This window comes from Python bivittatus, unplaced genomic scaffold (assembly GCF_059951505.1).
Source record: "Python bivittatus isolate LINGU-HERP-01145 unplaced genomic scaffold, Pbiv_v1 ctg000190_np1212, whole genome shotgun sequence".
Classification (NCBI taxonomy): Eukaryota; Metazoa; Chordata; class Lepidosauria; order Squamata; family Pythonidae; genus Python; species Python bivittatus.
In genome coordinates, this window is record NW_028277042.1 from 876,035 (window position 1) to 895,285 (window position 19,251).

General features: G+C 45.6%; 1 protein-coding gene across 2 annotated transcripts in view; it reads left to right on the top strand.

The window, feature by feature from the left end:
• Positions 1-19,251, top strand: part of PEPD (peptidase D) — a 164,916-nt gene that overhangs the window by 132,170 nt on the left and 13,495 nt on the right. For both annotated transcript variants that reach the window (XM_088135846.1, XM_088135847.1), the window contains 2 exons: positions 2,513-2,590; positions 15,737-15,885. In XM_088135846.1, the coding sequence (XP_087991972.1) occupies positions 2,513-2,590; positions 15,737-15,885 (227 nt within the window). The remainder of the gene's footprint in view (positions 1-2,512; positions 2,591-15,736; positions 15,886-19,251) is intronic.

The window sequence follows — 19,251 nt, forward strand, 5'->3', positions numbered from 1 at the left end:
AAACATCACGTGATTGTGCCTGACTTATGTCAATTCCACTGTGGTCATTAAGCGAATCGCCCATGGTCTTTAAGCATGTCATGTGACTGCGTCTTCCTGCCGGCTTCCCCATTGACTTTGCTTGTTGGAAGCCAACTGTTAAGGTTGCAAATGGCAATCATGTGACTGCGGGATGCTGCAACCATCATAAATGTGCACCGGTTGCCAAGTGCCTCAATCGTGATCACGACTGTGGGGATGCTGCAACTGTCGTAAGTTTGAGGATCAATTGTAAACCAGTATTGCCCTAAGTTCCAACAATTGCTAAACAGGACAGTTGTTAACTGAGGACTACCTGTAAAAGAAGTTGTAGACATCCTGTGGAATTGATTCCATGGTCTCGTCTACCTAGTGAGGCTGATATATACCTTCATCTCAGAAAAACGTTTGATAAGGCCTCTCATAATATCCTTGTGACAAGATGGATAAATATGGACTAGACATTACTGAAGTCTGGTGATTTTCAATTTATCAAACAGCTGCTCCCAAAATAAGTGTGGAAATTATTATGCATTGACCAGTCAATTGCAGAATTAGGGTAATCTTTTAAAATGTTCCGGAGGATGGAATGCTTTGGAGATGATATTAAGCTTGGATGAGTGGCAAATACCTAAGAGCAAGGGGTTTTCAAACTTTTTCAGGCCACAGAATCTGTTAGTTTTTGGTTTTAATTCCCAGAACCCCAATCAGTGGACAAAACTCTAGTAATGGAAACTAGCTGTCTTTGAGTGAGTTCTTTCCTTTCTTTCTTTGCCTTTAATGTCTCATAGTTTGAAAAATCCTGCCTAAGAGGACAAAATCGTAATTCAGAGTTACCAATAAACCTTGAACATTGGGCAAAATTCAGTATGGTGATGTTAAACAGTGATAAAGATCTAGGAGTATTCGTGGACCATGAGCTGAACATCAGCTAGTAAGCTGATGCAGCAGCTGCAAGGACCAACGCAAGTATGGCTTTAGCAAAAGCATTGAATCCAGATTATAGAATGTAACACATCCATTATGCTCTGCATTGGGCAGACTCTGCTTGGAATAACATAACCAGTTTGGGGCACTATATTTTTAAAAGGATACAGAAAAGCTAGAAAAGGTTCAGAGAACTCTCCAGCTGATAAGGGAACTGGAAGCCAAGTTCTATCAGGAATGGTTGAAGAGGTGTGTATTTAGCTTGCAGAAGAGAAGGCTAAGAAGAGAGATGATAGTAGACCTTCCAATGTCTAAATGGCAATTCCTGTAGAGGAGTATGGAGATGGCCTTGAAGGAAACCTACAGCAACCATGGGAGAACATGAACGTGGCTTGGGAAAACAGGAGGGTATGAGAAAGAAACCCAGTACTGCTCCACTTTGAAACTCTTTAGTTTAAGAGGGAAGGAAAACACTGTTAAGTTTTCAGGAGTATGATAGCCAATATTAATAGAGTTCTAGCATTTGTTGTGTCTCTTTCCTGCTCTTTTGCATCCTGAAGGGCTGACAGTAGCATGCAAGAAAGGAAAGCAGGACGAGGACCAGTAGATGAAATGAAAATAAAGAAGGTTTAAGCTGACCGTTAGGACAGATTTCCTGACAGTTAATGTTAAGTATTGGAACAGTCTGTTGTGAAGCGGGGTGGACTCTCCCTCACTGAACGTTATTAGATGGAAATAGGTAGTCGCCTATCAGCAGTGGTTTGGTGGATATTAGTACTAAGGAGTGGGTCAGCATGTACGTTCCCTCCAGTTCGTACATTCTGTGATTTTGTTATCTCCAGAGCAGGCTTCCCCAGTATGCTACGTCTGAACTGCCATAATGGAGAAGCTGCACAAGGGCTGGGTTTTTTCTTCCATCCTTTTAACTTGGCATTTGATGAACCTAAAGGGAATAATAAAAGGGTTCTATAGCAAGAAATAGGGCACCAAAGAGATGAAAGGCATTTTCAGAAGTGGGCCTCAAACACTCTTGTTTTTTGCCTTGACCTCCTGGTGATGCATCTGCCTTGTGGGATAAAAGTGTGTGTTTGTTTCCTTTGGTCAAAGTTTGCCTTTGAATGCTTGGCACAAAAGTAAGAAAGAGAATGCAAGAGAGAGAGAGAAATCAAATACAATATTTTCACAGGCAGCATTTTATGCCACAAAAAGAATTCCCAGCACAATGGGGAACAATTGCAAGGAAGGGCAGATACTCAGCTGAGCAGGAAGGAGGCTGGTTGGGAGGTCCCGAAGGGAGGTTTTGTGGCGTTTCTCTCCTGCCCCTTTCCTTTGTTTCAGAGTTGAGATTGTCCATTGAAGAGATCAAGTGATACCCAGGGTTCATTTTGAGCAGGAAAAAGTTTCTAGTTCTTGCAGATTCAGGATTAATAATTTCACCAAACACTGGAATAAGGCGTAAAGCTGTATCGTTCATTATTTTTTTGCAATATTTTGTACAGTTGTTTTTTTTTAATTCATTCTAGGCTGGTAATTCACAGAACATTTATACTATGTATTGTCCTTTCAGTGGAGATAACAGCTCGGTGTTGCACTATGGTCATGCTGGAGCTCCAAATGATAAAACCATTGAAGACCGAGATCTCTGGTGAGTGAAACCGCTGCTTTTCTCACATTTTCTATATTTAAAAGAAAAAACTTATAAGGAATGAGAGTTTTGCATCATCATCAACAACAACAAAAAAGCTATTCCATAAGCAGTATAGATTTTAACTGTTCATAATTTATAGTTTATGTTCTATTATTCTCTTATGTATTCTAATTTATGAAATGTTTTCTTTCCCTGGTCAGAACAAGTGCAGGTATCAGGCCTGTACATGATCAGGCATATTTTTGCAATCCTAAGGGTTAAAATCTTCTTGTTTTTTGAGCTTGTTTTTTATTTAACCAAAAAAAAAAAAAAGAATCCAGTTCCTGGGCTCTTGTGGAACTGGGATCAGATGCATACTCTCTCCTTCTGAACTGTTGTAACAAATGCATGTTATTAATATGAAAAATTGTTCTTACGTGTTTTTATTTATATCTCATCTTCCACCCAACAAGGTTGCCAAGGCAAATAGATAAAGATTAAAAAACTGGTGAATGCCATTGAGAAGGTTCAGAAATTCCCATCTAGTAAATCTCAAGGTCACATGATCATCATGTGTAAATAAATGGTGTTTGGTACTAAAAGAAGAGATGGGACTTTTGACAGGCCCTGCATGAGATGTACAAATTTCCTGCTGCCTCCTAAAACTTTACATGGCATTGTATGGCCATTTTCAGTGTGAGCCATTAAGATTCAGCCCAGGGCTAACTTTCTCATATATTTGCCAGAAGATGCAAAGAGTGGTAGGTTTGTGGAAGAGTTCATGGATTTCATGCATGGAATCTCATATTAAGTCTTCAACATCTCCAGGTAAGGTTAGAAAAGAGCAGTACCTAAGAGGTTGGGAAGTCATCGCTAATTAATATAGACAGGAATCATTCCAAGGAATCAAGGGACGGGATAATGCTCTATTGGCCAGACCACACCCAGAATAGTGTGCCCAGTCTCTGGTCACTACAATACAAAAGATGCTGAAGAACTGGAAAGCTTGCAGAAAAGAGCAACAAGGATGGAGAAGAGCTTGGGGGCTGAATCATATGAAGGATGGCTAAAATAGAGAAGGCTAGGGGGAGGCATGATAGCAGCTGTCCAGTACTTGAAGGGAAGAAGGTGTGGATTTATTCTCCCTAGTAGTCAAGGTTGACAAGAACCCATGAGTGGAAGCTTAACAGAGGAAGATCTAAACTTGAAATAAGGAGGAATTCCCTGACTCTGAGAGCCATTAAGCTGTGGAACAGTCTGCCATTTGAGGTTGTGGGTGCTCCATCACTGGAGCTTTTCACGATAAGGCATGATGGCCATTTGTCTGGGATGATCTGAGGATTCCTGCTCTGGGCTGGACTAGAAGGCCTTTGAGGTCCCTTCCAACCCTATAATTCAGTGATTCTAAGTGTGCAGTAAATCAGCCACTCAAACTTGAACTTCACATAAAAAAAAAAACAGCTGAGTAGCTAGTTATTGGACCAACTTCTTTGGAGCCCATTCACTGGCCTAATTTGCCGCTACTGTATTCAGGTTTAATTCTAACCTTCATGCTCACTGCTCTGTTTGAAAGTGCATCTGTCAAGATTAGGCAAAGACCTTTGGGCCCAGGAGCAAAGCACTGAAGGCCAACTTCCCCTCCCCTCCCCTCCCCTCCCCGGTTCCCCTTGCTGTAGAGAAGGAGATGGCCTGTTTTCCATGGAGACTTCTCTCTTGCCAGTGAAGCGTTGAGTGGAAGGGTGTGATCCCAGACCCCCAACCTCTCCTGTAGGGTCCCCTCTCCCATTTTAACTGAGCACTTATCTGAAAGCAAGGCAAATTGCCTTTCACAGCTGACAACATGCTGTCCCAACTACCTGGATTGGCCCTCCAGTATCGAAATCTGCAGATTTTCTTCCTGCCTTGTCTCTCACAAGATGGGGCACAAGTTAAACACGTATGGAGGAGACCTGCTCTTTTTTCTGGGGATGGTTTGTTCTTTGGGATAGTTTCAATTCAGGTTGATTTTTTTGTTTTTGCGTTTGAATTTCTCCACCCAGTTTGTGGGCAGAGAAACGGGGTGGAAAGAGACTTTCTCCAACCATAGGACTTTCTGTTCCTCCTGAAGCCTTCCTTTGGGACTGCATGGAAGTCAGGAGCAACAGACCATTGGAGAGTGGATGGTGCATTGGTGGAGAGCCCCTTGGGTGCCTCATACCTTAGACAATTGAAGGCAAAACCCTTTTTCAACCAGTTAAATGAGAACTAGTAGCAGGACTGAGTCTTGGCTGGAACCAGTTTGAATGCCTGTGTATGTGGCTGTTCACACGTGTGTGGCCATAAAGGGGCGTCAAAGCCAATGCTTGCTGGGATACTCCTTGTTAAGGTTTGCGCATAGCTTCTGAGGAAAGCTAGTGATGATTGGGGGTTGGGGGCTGTCAGGCTTCCCTGAGAATCTCTGGCTTCCTTTGCAGTCTCAACTAAGGTCACACTTTTTTCCTATGAGGTGAATAAGCGTGCGCTCATTCTCCAGCCTGCCTTGTGAACATTCCCACATTCAAGTGCAGCTTTAACTTGCTTCTGTGAAGAATTGTTACAAGGGTCCCTTTCCTCTGCTTCTCCTACTTCCAAATCACTGACTCCCGAATAGAAATTGGAGGCGTACCAATAGAAGCGAATATGTGTAGCTCAGGGTTGAACTGTGGAGTCCGTGGGGTTCTCTGAGCTTGGTTCTTTTCTTGCAAACGTTTCGTTACCCGGCTAGGTAACATCTTCAGTGCTGGAATGGGATGGGGTTTGCTCTCTGTTTATATACTGTGTCATGCAACACTGGCAGGGCATGCCACAGTATATAAACAGAGAGCAAACCCTCCTGGCTGGGGTAACTGGGTGCTCTAATCCAACAGATACAGAGTTTCCCGTTTAGGGAAGGTTGTTCTGAAAGCACAACAGAGGGGCCAGAAACTAGTGTCATGTCACGCCTTGCTGCAAGACACAGACCTTTTGCAACAGCTCTCTTTGTTCTTTTTATGATCCTCTTTGAATATCAACCTTCTAAGGTCCCTCACATAGATGTATTTTTTTCAGCTGCAAAAGTCCCTGAAGCAAGAGCTTGTCACTTTTGAAATACGAATTGTAGAGCTCGTGGCTTGCTTGTTCCCCTGCCCCCCTTCCTTTCATAAAAGAGAATACCTGATGTCTCTCGCACTGATTTGGCTGGAGGAACCTCTAAAGTTGAGTTCCCTCCCTCAGTCTCAGCATTCAGGCTGCAGTTGACAATAAAGATGGGGGGGAGAGGGGTTGGGGATAGGCAGGGATGAAATTAAATAGTCTCTGCGTTCGCACATTGCATAGGGTGAAGCCACAATTGACTGGACAATATCCTTAGCCGAAATGAAACAATTAAGTGGGAATAGTTAGAACCAAGATGGAGTAAGGTGGGTTTCCCAGCAGATCACACATACTTCCATGGCTCTCCAATCCTGGATTCTTGCAGAGGGACTTTCTGCAATACCATGGAGAACTATTTGCAGAAGAGATCTCCACTGGCACCTACTGGGGGCAGGGGGCAGGGGAGAAGAGGGTCCCACCTGGTCCTCTGGGACTCATTCTTGTACTTCCTTCCAAGCCACCAGCCTGGGAACTGAGGAAGCAGAATTTTTCTCCCACAGCAGGATCCCCTTCAGGAATCTTGTGTCCACAAGTCAATATCATTTGGCAGAAATTATGGAAGTGAAGTTTAACTTGAAGCTGATCTGCTTCAGATCAGCAACAAGCTCCAAGCTCAGTCTCCTACCAGAGTCTCCAGAAACTCTGGGCCTTGTTCAGAAGGTGCTTAGAATGAACAGCATCTACTCCATTTAAACAGACTGACAGCACATCTGGTCTTTTGTGACATGTTGAGTCTCCCTCAAAGATGGCCTCTTTTTTTAAGCACTTGCACTTTTTTAAGCACTTGTCTTGGTCTGACTGTCCAGACCTCCCACCCCAGTGCTGCTTTGGTTATCACAGGACCATTTCTTAGTCTGACTTTTACGTGCCCTTCTGCATGTTTGGTACCAGAAGCTGAACTGCCCAGGTGATAGTTGGATGATGGCCCTTTGCTGCTTTCAACCTACCTGATGCAGAAACTGTTGCTAAGAATTTGTCCAGAATGCATAACCTGTCATGATGTGAAAAGGGAAGGAACAATTTCTTCCTGCACAAGAACTTCTCCTTGCACTTCTGGGTAACTAGAATCTCATCCTCGTGCCTCTGATGGAATGTCAAGTGTGCTGGTTTTTTCTCTTCCCTCCCTTTCTCCTTTCCTTTCTTGCCATGCCTATTGGATTGTAGGCTTATCTCATCAGAGAAGCCCAGCCCGAGTGTCCTCCAGATGTGTTGGATTTCATATAGTGGGCAAGATGGCAGCTGGGCTACAACACACCTGAACGGGTTGAGCATGACATTGGCCACTGGGGGCAGAAGGTCACTGGTTTCATCCTTACTGGATGTACACCACTGGATCTTTTTCTGTGGGGTTCAGACCCCTGAGAGCTTAAGGGCAGGTGGATTATAGGTTGAGAGTGAGATAGACGTGCAGCGCCTTACAAGTGCTCCTTTGCTAAGAGACCCTGCTTTTCCGCCCCTCCAGCTGAAACACCCCTCAACTTGCAGTTCCACACTCATCTGAGCCCAGAAGAGAGTTGGAGGGATTTGCGGATGCATCCTCAGCTCAGCTCCAACACGGGCTGGTACTTTATGGGATTTGCCCGAGGGGTTGCGCGATGGATAGCTATGTTTAATGTTTCTTTTTATTCCACAACGAATCCCGTCAATAATTGAGTCTGCGGCATTTCATGTGTTAGTGTCATTTCATGCCGGTTGGTTGGGGTTGATTATGGTGCTTTGTTTGAGTCTTCCAAAATGGATCAGCAGGGCTCCTCTGTGCTCAAGAGAGAGCAAATGATTTCTCCAATCCCAAGATAAAAAGGTCGCTTCTGCATGGAGCTGTAGGAAATGTGGAGGGAGATGAAATGCAGTGCATTTCAAAAGTGGACACAGGGGACTCTTCTTAGATGCACAATCTGCCTTTTTGTACAGTCCTGTCCTTTGTTTGCTTTTGATAAATGCATTCAGGAGAAAATTCAACATTGTGTTAGCTAGGTTTGGCAGGTTTTCTGGCCTGGAGCCGATAGTCTTTTGTTGTTGTTGTTTAAAAGCATATTCTTTTGTCGCAGAATATTAATATTGCTGGGGTACGGTGCTGCTTGGAAAATGTGTTCACGTTTTATTTAGGCTTGGCTTTTAAGGAACTGTTCATCGCCTCCTAAGGTCTCGGTGCTCAGCAGTTTTTTATTAGCATTATTATTCATTAATAGTATTATGAGGTTAAATGTGTGTGACTCTCAGCAGGTCCTGCACATCTTTTGAATGAATTTGGTGAGATCAGTTATGAGGTGGCATTTAATCCACAACGCTGTAGAGTACTGCACACTCACACACACATTTGCTTTGGGGATTTGAAGAGGAAGAGGGCATTGTCCCCAGGAAGGGTTTTTTCCTCCCCCGCTGTTACCTGTTTTTAACTATTTATTAACTATAAGCTCAAGCATTAATGGCAGCAGTGAAGCTGTGCTGCAGATCTATGTGGACCAACATCCTTAAGAGCTTCCTGGCCTGTCAGTCCCCAGGAGCACAGTCTACCTGAAACAGGGTCGTGCTGGATGCCACATTTGGTCTCCTGCACACCTCTGTGACATGGTTGCCCCTTTAATCCAGGGGGACGGCTTCCCTCCATCGTCCTGGGTCGAGCCTCACCAGTTCCCCTTTGATTGGTCCCACCACTCCAGGACCCTGAGCGGCAACTGCGCCTCAGATGACCTGCGCACAGGGGAGGAATCGGACCCTCGCGCCTCCTGGTTGGCAGGCAGTCTCAGAACGCAGGCAGGAGTCCAGTCCTGCTTCTCCTGCATTCTCCCTTGCTGGGGCGGCGTGCCAAAAGCATCGTAGATTTGTGGCTGAGGGTGCTTCAGCAGCAGGCAGCTGCTAAGGAGTAAATAGGATGTCCCTCTGCAGCTGAAACGTATTTGCCAGTTAGTAAACTCCAAAACGTTTTTATTAGAACAGTGCAACTTTTTTCCTTTATCAAAAGAGGCTCCGAGTCCGGATAGTGTGGTCCAGTCTTTCTGACTTGGTGGGCTCGAGCACATTGATGGCTGGAAAAATCTCTGGAAACGAGACCCCCCCTTAGTCTCGTGTTGAGCACAAGATGGGTCTGGAAGCCGGTGCTGCATTTTATTTGTCCAGGTGAGGGCAGTGTTGCCTTGGGAGATGAAAACATTTCCCTTTCACCTACAGGCTGACTCCAGTGTTTCTCAACCTTGGCAGCTTTCAGATGGGTGGACTCCAAGTCCCAGAAGTCCCCAGCCACCCATACTGGCTGGGGATTTCTGGGAGTTGGAGTCCACCCATTTGAAAGCTGCCAAGGTTGAGAAACACTGGGTTAAGGTATTGTTAAGAAACATAAACTAGCTATCATTAGTAATGTTTAACCTTAATGTTTTGTTTGATTATGCTGGATCTTATTGCCCTTTCTTTTGCTGACCTTTTGCTGGTGGCCAGATGGGGTCATCTGTGAGAGATGGTCCAGCGGATCCCTGCACTAGGTTGGGATTGGACGAGAACTTGGTAAATGACATTGCTGGCTTCGCAAGTGTTTGTGTTTCCAAGAACTGTGGTTTACTGGACCATTGCTTAGTCCTTGTCTGCTTTCTGTCATGGACTGAAAAGCTGGTTTGTTTGTGGCTCAGCTTCTTCCAAACTTTCCTTCCTCCTTTCCTCAAGTGGAGGAAACCACACACCCCCCATCTAAATCTGGATTGATTGCAATTTCACAAATTACAGTCTGGAGCTTTTCCATTTATTCAGTTAATGTAAGAATGGGTATTCAGTGTGCCCTGTGAGAAGGTTGAACAGAGGTGCCTGCTTCCAAACCTGCTCCCTTCATCAGATGCATGGAAGAGTTTGATTGATGTGGGAGTTAAAGTGGGATGGGGGGCATCTCATAAAGCTTATGCCTTTTAATAAAATACGTTAGTTGGAAAAGGTGCAACCAGACTCCTCCTGATTTTTTGTAAAGAAAAACAGCGCTCCATGCCTGAGTTTTTGTCTTTGTCCTTATTACAAACGGGGAGAGACAAAGCTTAGAGTGAGGCTCTGTTGCATTTTGCACCCAAGAGCGTCCCTTCTCCGCATCCCTGTAGGACAAAATTGATAATTTCTAGATGTGGATAAGAAAGGTTCAAGATACTTTCCTAGCATATGCTGCCATCTTGTGGTGAGCATAAGTATCTTCCTTTTAAAAGAAGCCATGATTTACTTTAAAAGGAACTTTTTTTTTCTACAGTGACATTCGGTCATGATGGGGCTCTGCATGTGCAGGCCCAAAGTCATATTCTACGTTTCAGCTGCTTAGCAGAATATCTTTTAAGTACATTCTCTTTCCTCTTTTGGAAAAATAATTTTTTTTTAATTAAAAATGGGTTTTATCTTGGAGAAAATACGGTAAAACTTCCTCTCACCTGAGAAGTTTAGATTCAGGAAAAATCATCTGATGAACAAATCTGATACGTACCCCTCATAAAAATCAGGGATTATGGGTGTTGTAGTCTAATGCATGTCAAAGGAAAGCTGATTTGCTGACATGTTTCATCTGCTGCTTTTATGTGTCCGTGTTCCTCTATCTAATTCTCTTTCTAGGTTTTTCCTCTGCTGCGTCTTTTTCAATAAATGTCATTTGTCTCCAGACAAACGTATTCACATTTCTTAAAATCCTCTAGCATATGGCACTTCTCAGAAATCAAATAGAATAATCAAATAGGATTAGGATTTTTTTTACTGAGATTGATCAGGCCAAACCAAAAAGGAGGCGGTGCATAACTAAGGTTACATGGATGTAGTGCTCACATTCTTTAAAGAAAACAAAATCTGGAGTCGTAGACCTCTTCTGTAGAATATCTCATAGGAGCGATGGTGTTTAGGAATCTGGAAAGCCCCTCCAGTGAGGAAGGTGATCCCGGGGAATCTGGGCTCTTGCTTAATCCCACCAATCCCCCGAAGGCAGAGAGGTGAGCATGGTGGCAAGAAGAGGTCTGTGCTCAGAGACGCAGTTCCTTCTCGAGGGGAACCCTGTGTCTTTTGGTTGATGGAACAGCAGCCCTTGCTGTCCTGCAGACTCTCCAGATTCAAACACCGTCTCTGCAGTCAGATGTTCCCCATTGCTGAATCTGGGAAGGTGTGAAACCATCAGGAACTACCGCCTGCCCAAATAGCCAAGCTTGTGGCACAGCTCAGAAGGTTCCCTTAGTGCATTTCCACTTTTCTGCTGTAGATGGGGAAAGCTTACCGCGCTGTTGCCAAGCGCCCACCTTACCTGCTTCCAGAACCATTCTGAAACCTGAAATGTGGGGTAAGTGTCAGGAAGGAGCCTTTGCTTGTTGAGAGGTTGAGGGTAAAAGGGGATGAGCATCTGAATCTGCCCAAGACAGCTGAAGGTCCCCTCCTGCCAATCAAATGGCTCCCAAACTGCAGCTTCCCCCCCCCCCCCCAGCATTAAAAATTAACCTCCAGTGCCTGGGAATTCTGCAGCCAAGGCAGAAAGGATCAGAATCCAGGTGCAAGCTGGCTAGGAGAACAGCCCATTACTGTACAGCTTGGATGCCACCTACTAGGTCATCTTGTCCAACAACATGCACAGCTGTCAATCCATCCCTTGCAGGCCATCCAGCCCCCTTCACCCTCCGCCCAGTGAGGGCAAGTCCTCTGCTGTTCTGTAAGGTATTAGCTAATCCTAGCTTGATATCATCTGCAAATTTGATAAGGACCCATTCCATTCCATCCTCTAGTTTATTTATAAAGGTGTTGAATAGCACTGCATTAAGGACTGAGCCCTGGGGGACTCAGTATTTCACTCCAGGGAAATGCAGAGCCGTTAACAAGCACCCCTGGGCAGCAGTTCTTCAATTGCAAATCCACCAGGCTGCAGAGCAATTTGGATAGAAATAAAGAATTGTTTTGGAAGAGGCTAAACAAGGGCTCTCTGGAAGAGTGAATGGAATTGAAAATAAAAGCAATGAAATGATTTGGGATCAAACTGAAATGAGGGAATGCTGGAACAAGTATTTTAGAGATTTATGAAGGAATGATAAAGATATGTTAAAAGGTGTGGATGCCTGGAATTGAATAAAGTATTGCATAACACAGAAAACACAGATTTTTTTCAGGGGCTTTTCAGGTCCAAGTTTCCAGGTCCAGCGTGCAGGAGAAGCTGGCCCCCAGTGCCTGATTCTCTCTCTCCACCGATCCTTCAAAAGGATAACATGCATCACTCTCTAGGATCATTTCTTAGGCTGGGGAACACTTCTCAGTAATCCTCACTAGGCTTGCCCCCCCCCCAACACACCATATTCACGGCACCTTTTGTCAAATGTCAAAACATCCTCTCCCTGTTCAGCGTGCCCAGTGTAATTGTCTGTCTGCAAAGACAACCCTGGGTTTGGATTTGCACTGTGGAGTTCAAGCTTTCCCCACAGCCCCTTGGAATTTTAGCCCTCATGAACTGCCCCTTACTCTACACTTTACTGTTAGACCCCCAAATGTTCCTTTTGGGGAGTGTTAAGAGTTTTTTTCTCTTAAAAGTTCCCCTCCCCCAATGTTTCCACAGCAGTCCACTGATAGGATGAGGACATAAAAGTGATGTATTGCTTCCAACCAACGTAGATGCAACTCAACGTGTCTCATCTCTTTGAGCCTAACTGAAAGGAGGAGCGTCCAGAGCGATGGCTGCTAAAAAGGTCCAGCCCCAGCCTGGGCTTCCAGAGGCTTGTAATTACGTCCCATAGTGGATGGCTTGGAAAGGGCTGAGCCCAAAGGCCATTTGATTTTGCAAGGAACTTCCAGTTTAGGAGCAAAGGCCATTGGAGTCGAGGGTACGGAAAGCTTGGATGTGGTCTGAGATTGTCTCTGAAAGGCAGACTTATTTTCCCAGTTGGCTGAAAGTTGGCTTGTGAAACCAACCTTCCCTGGGGACCAGATGTCTGGTTCCTGTTCTGAATGGTGGTGGAAAGAGGCTCATTTAGAGTGTCTCCTCCTTGGTTTCAGGAGCTCAGCAAGCACCTTTGCCTTTGGAAGCTGGATAGTTAAGTCGCAGCACGTCAGTAGCTTGATCCAGCGCCAAAGACAACTCATTCAGTGTTCTAGGAATGGAACTCAGCGCTTTGTGTGCCGTGTCTCTCGCTCATGGCAGAAATGGAAGCGATGACCTTTTGCATACACGGGGTAGGCATGGTGCTATTTACAGTAAAAGGCAATCATCAAAAGAGTGACTTTTGCCCTGTTACTTTAATCTCCAATTGTTTGATCAGTGCACCGGGAGCAAAATGTTCTAGCCGGGTGCTAGGACTCCAGCACAGATGTCCAGGGGAAAGATTGGCCAAACTGGTTGCCACTCCCAGGCCGGCTACTGCAAGTGCCTGGAATGATTTAATGTCATTGATACAATACCCCCAATTGGCTTCCTAGCATTTTCTGATCATGCAGTATTTCAACATAGGTTTCATTTTTTAAGTAACTGTCCATCTGCTACACAAAGAATTCTCGCAGGATGACCACGTTGCTTGCTTGCAGCAAAACCAGCAGACCCTCGTGACACCTCAAAGACTGACAGATCAAGAGTTGCAGGAGTTTCATAAGCTGGAGTTCCACACCACACATGCATTTGCATAGAACATGAATACAAGTGGGAAATAACTAAACAGTGGAGGTCAAATGCATGTGGGTCACTCTTGGCTGCTGAAATATTGGCATGAAAGCCAAAGGTGTCCACCAGTCCTTTCCAGTTTGGCACCCTCTGGTCTTGAAATGGCCACAGGCAAGTTGCCATTCTAGCTGGAATTTGTAGTAGTGGCAACAGTGTGGCATTGAAAATAACAAGTTGGGCATCCCACCTGAATACCATTGGAAACAGTCACCTCAGTGGTACAGCTGATTTTCTGAGTCAGTAGACAGTGGTTCAAGCTGAGCTGAATAGAACCATCAGACATACTGTAGATTGGGTTCACACAATACAGTAAGCTCCAAAGCCAGTCTCTTTGGAACTTGGTTAGTATACAGTGTATCCCAGTTATTATGGATTATAAACCATGATTATGGCTCTGATCCTAGCTAATTGTGGCTTAAGCAAGGTACGGCTTAGTGTAGCACACAACTCTGGTGTTTGCAACTTCTGCCTGACCAAGGGTCCAGAATTCAGGAAGATCTTTGCTGGTGCCAGCCTGTCTGCAAAAGGGTCCTTCTGGTGGTTATATGGGTTGTGTTGGGGAGCAGGGGTAGCCCAGAGAAAGAGAGGGCCAAAGGTGCTGGCCTTTTTTGGCATGTGAGGGTTGGAGGGCACTGGACGGAGCAAATGGGGCACCCATTTCAACTCTCAGCCCTCTTCCCCCTTTTGGAGTACAGTTCTTGGAGTACCATGGATACTTGGGGGTGTCCCCAGTTGAATCACCACATAAACCTCTCTCGGATCCTTCTAATGCCCAGCGTACGGTAACAAGGAAGCCCGCAGGGGCTGGTGGGCCCCTGCCTTCCAAAACAGTTGGCCAGGATCCCCGGACCTTGGGCAGAGAGGCTGTGTGCCGCTTTCGGTCCAAGCATTACTACAGATTGGGCCAGATCAGCAACTGCTCCTCTCTCCTGTGCTGGGGTTGGTTTTATATTGAAACAGACCTACTGGGAAAAGAGGGTGTTTTTGCTTCTTTGGTTGATTTTGCCTCTGCATTGCTCCTCCAAGGGGCCCAGAGTGCTCCCTGCCCCTTCCTTAGCCAACCATCCTATGAAATGGGGTCACCTGAGACACTGACTGGCCCAAAGACACCCAGTGAATTTCACAGCAAGCTGGGATTGACAGCCCTTCCTGTCTAGTCCCATCCAGATTGTGGGAGTCATTTGTTCTCCTCCTCCTTTGGCACTGGCAAGAATTCCCCATGGGGGATGGAGGTGCAAGGGAGCCTCTTAAGGGGGCAGGGGCAGTGGTGACGGTGGACCTTCAGCTCTCTTGTGGGGCTTAGCTTTGCAAAAGAAGCGGGGAGTTTGGGTTTCTGTCAAGAGAGTCAAATCACAGGCATTTTGTGACCCAGACTGGGCAAGGCGTTCTGTCAGTTAAGAGCGCAGCTGAGAGAAAAGAATGTTTTCCTGAGCAAACAAACACATGTTAAACCTGGCCTGCAGGCACCCAAGTTCAGGTGGCACAGTGAAGTGGCTTCAGGGTGGCCAGACCGGAGAGCCGGTTTTTCCTTTTCTTAATCGGGCTGTAGGTAGAGCTTGCTTTTGGAAGATCCCACTGCAGTTCTATTCCTCAGCAACGTTTTGTTTCCTAATCATGACATTAAAAGTATGGAGATGAGGAATGGACTGCATTGGAATAGCTGAGTTCCCACAACATTCTTAACGACATTAAAGACATAGCAGCTGCATTCACAAAATGCATTCGGTTGCTTTTTGTAGCTTAGTATATCGTGTGAACCAGCCTGCTTGGATACTTTATAGTCCATATCCAGAAAAATGGGTTAATTCAGTAACCAGGTTAAGTTATGAAAACACAGCCAATGAACAGCCTTCCTATAGACCGTTAGAGGTTCTCCATCTCTGGATGTTTTGGGGAAGACACTGGATGGCCACCTCTCAAGGATGGCTGAATTGGCCTTCCAGCTGCAGAAGAAGGCAGAGGTGGCCTTGGGGAAGGGCTGAAGGGACCATTCAATGGGGAGAGGCAACGGCTTAGTCCTGGAAAGCATGAGCGGGAGGCTCAGAACAGCTAGGCCTCCATTTCTGTTTGATATAACAGGCAGAGACACACTCTGACAGGCTTTCAAAAGTCTGTTATTGTATCCTGTAGCAATAAAGAGGTATTTCTGGGATCCCTGGAATCCTACAACATCTACTCCTTGAGCTGGCCTGCCTCAAAGTGTGGACACCGGCAGATTGCAGAAGATGGGACTAGTAGATCCTTGTCCTCTCTTCTGGCTTCATCTTTACAGTGGAGCCTTTTTTGATGACATCTCCAATCCGCCATGCTGTGCAGGCAGCTTTGGGATAATGCTGCAGTCAGATCCAGACCCAAACAGTGTGTTTTTTTTCCTTTCTTCTCTGCAGCCTCTTTGACATGGGAGGAGAGTATTATTGCTACGGTTCAGACATCACCTGCACCTTTCCAGCAAGTGGAAAATTCACTCCTGACCAGAAGGCTGTCTACGAGGCTGTGTACAAATCATCCCGGGCAGTGCTGGGCAGCATCAAGCCAGGTAAAAAAAGTCCATCTCTGCCAACATAAATTTGGGGAGAGAGGAGGACTTATGTTCATGCCTCTTAGGAGTTATGGGCACGGATGTTCCAGAGCCAGCCATACTTCCTAGTGTGCCCAGACCGAGGCTAGCCCGCCTTTCTTTCTCTCTGCCTGCTCTTGACCATTCTCTCAGATTGGGGGTATCCACAGGGTGTGATGAAAACAATCAAGATGGAAGAGCTTCAATTGCCCCGCCATGGTTGCCATCTTGACTTTTTTGACCACATCCTGTGGTCATCCCTGCCTCAGATGCACCCTTTCTCATATCTCTTCGGTGGCTTTTTGCCTCTGTTATTCATCTCTTTCCTCCACTGCTGAAAATCTCTAGTAGACAATAACTTTGCTTTCCTGAAATTGGAACAAGGTTCTAGTTTAAATACTTATGGCTGAAGGAATTAAATTGAGCCACTTTTGCCGTGCTTTAAAGGAAATCATTCCCTGTTGGGGTGCTGGGCTGGGGTGGCTGCTGCTGAGGGTGGGAGGGTGTGCAAGGAAATTGCCACATGTGACCTCAGGAAGAAGGCTGTGTGTAGCCAGCAGTTGCCTCGCGAAGGGCCAGGCTGGGCGTGCTTCATCAGCAGAGGGAGCAAGAAGATGGCAAAGGTCAGCTGGGGCAGTGGAGCACAGGATGGCAGGGCCAGCAGAGGTGGCAGAATGCAAAGCGGCCGAAAGGGCAGAGAGGAGGGGGGAGATAGGTGGGGGGGCGTTGAAGTGCCCCTGAGTCGTAAGTGCGGGCGGGCTGCCAAGCGCTTGAATTTTGATCACATTACCACAGGGATGCTGCAACAGCTGTAATTTAAGGGACCAGGCATAATTACCATTCGTTCAATCCCTCTGTAATTTTCAATGGTTGCTGAATGAACGGTTGTTAAGCAAGGACTACCTGTACTCTTTTATCTGGAATATCTTAGTTTGGCCCACAGCAGCAAGTCTCTCTCCTCAGTCTCACATCCTACAATGCATAAGAAAAAATGAAAAAAAAAAGGGAGGAAAGGCAAAAAAATGAAAGTAGGGACCAATTTTTGAAGTTGTTCTGGAACAACTTGAGGAAGCTCAATGGAGGCTCAATGGAGCCTCAAGGAGTATTTCTGCTTCCTTTTCTTTTCTTTACAATGTGACAGGTAGCAGTTGCTGGATGACAGCTGAGGCATCTGGTTGCTACATCTGCTGAAGTAGCCCTGTACCTCCTGAGGGTTACTGGAGGTCATCTTAGCCTGTTGGGACTCTCTGACATCCCACCTCAGATGGCACCAGTTACAACCCAAGTCATTTGTGGCCTCTCAAAGCCCCTTCTGCAAACACGGCCCCCAAGTTGTTGTTTTAACGAATGAATGCGTTTGATTTATTCCACTTTCAACTTTGACAAGGACTCAAGGCAGCCAGCAAAATTTTAAAGAACAAAAATGGAACTTAAGCAGTTAAAAACATAGGTTTAAATTAGTGGAAAAATAGTGCACCAAGAGGCATCTGCAGGATCTGATTCTTGTATCAAAAGTGACCAAATGAGGGTCATGCCTTTGTGCCACTTATTTTATTCTCTCTCTCTCTCTCTCTCTCTCTCTCTCTCTCTCTCACACACACACACACACACACACACACACACTGACTTGGGTGACGTCTACCTTCCATCTCACGGTCAAGTTTAGATCTGGGCCTTCTCCAGTCTTTTGTTTCCTTTGAAAGAAAAATGGCCCCTTTTTGGCTTTCTCCCTCTGAAGCTTCAGATGGTGAAGACCAGCCCTGCAGGGAGCCCAAAACACAGGCAGCCCCAGGGCCATTTGCTCTCCCCAGGCCTTAACTGTAATGATAATGCCTCTTGCTTTACACCTGCTCTATTGTTTTAATGCTGTTCTCCCAGTAAGATTCACTGTCATCCCACCTCCCCATTGTACAGCTTTTTGCCTACCAAACATCTCCCAAGGAATGAAACACATCCTGCCTCCCTCCCACCCCACTTCTCTTTCGCCCCCCACCTCAAGGCCTGACCGTCCTGACACGGCAAACAAGACGCTTGTTGACTCACTGGGTGCGGGTTTATGCAAGTTGCTTCCATCAATGATGAAAATAGGAAGCTTTTCCAAATGTGCTGAGATGAAGTAATTACAGCTTTTCACCCCACCAGTGCCCCCCCCGAAAATCTTTATTGGCAACTGCATTTCTTGAGAACCAGATCAGCAGATGATTAAGCTTGCAATTTTGTTTTTCTTCCTATCGAAACCTCAGCACAGTGGGAGGGCAACTTATCAAGGATTTGGACAATATTTTGGCTGATATATAGTGGGAGAAAGACACAAGATTGTCCCCTTGGTACAGCTCAGGTCCCCCTCGACAGGGCTTTCTCCTCCTTTCCTTAGAGTCCATGCAGGGCAGGGCTGCTTTGCTCCCCACTGCTGCAGAAAAGTTCTGCCACCGCCAGGAACTTGCACGTGTCAAGAACTGAACAGCTTACTCTAAGTTTGGGGACAAGAAAGTTTTTCATGACTTATGTGTTGCCCCCAAGTAATCAGTCTGTGCGATCAGTTTATGCATTTTCATGCAAGACAGCTGCCTCTCCTGTGATTCATTCGTAAGACTTTCTGATCCTGTTCACAAAAGAATACGAAGAAAGTTCCTTTCATACTAGTGTAGCTCCCCCAGAAAAAAAAACTGTTTATTTGCAGTGGTACGTACTTCCTTTTTCTTTCCTAAAGCAGTGTATATCCAAAAATAAGAGCGCATAAAAGAAATAAAAGATAATTGAAAAGCTAGGAATTTTGAAAGTCCAGATTGAAAAAAGTGAAGTGTGAAATGACTGTTGGGTCTTTGTGATTGAAAATATAGATTTTGAAAAGTGGGGACTGTTGAATGGAAGAACCCTGGAGTGATGCTGGCGTCGTCTTTAACATTTGAGGGAAGTGGGTGTGTTTGCAACAGAGCCTCTAATACTGGGATTTCTTTGCTAATTTGCTCACATACTTTGGTCACACCTGGTCCTGTTTATTTGTTTTATTAGTTAATGCAGTGGAGCAGATCTTGTTTCAGTTCCTGCAAGACTCTGCATATGTGAAGTCACTGAGAAAGAGAAAGACCGTCAGCAATATGCCATGCCTGGGCTTCGGCCTCTGTAGAGGCTGAACCACCAAAGCTAACTCATGAAACACAACTGAGTCTGGGTCTGGGTCCAGCAAGGAGGTCTCTCATTGGTTCTCTGGCCTGCACTAGGTTGTATCTCTCTTGGCAGTGAATGAAGAAGCAGACGCACCATCAGCAGATTTTCCAGAGTACAGATATCTCAAGCAATGGAGGTGCAAAGTCCAAAGGTAGTCCAGTTAGGCTGTGCAAACCT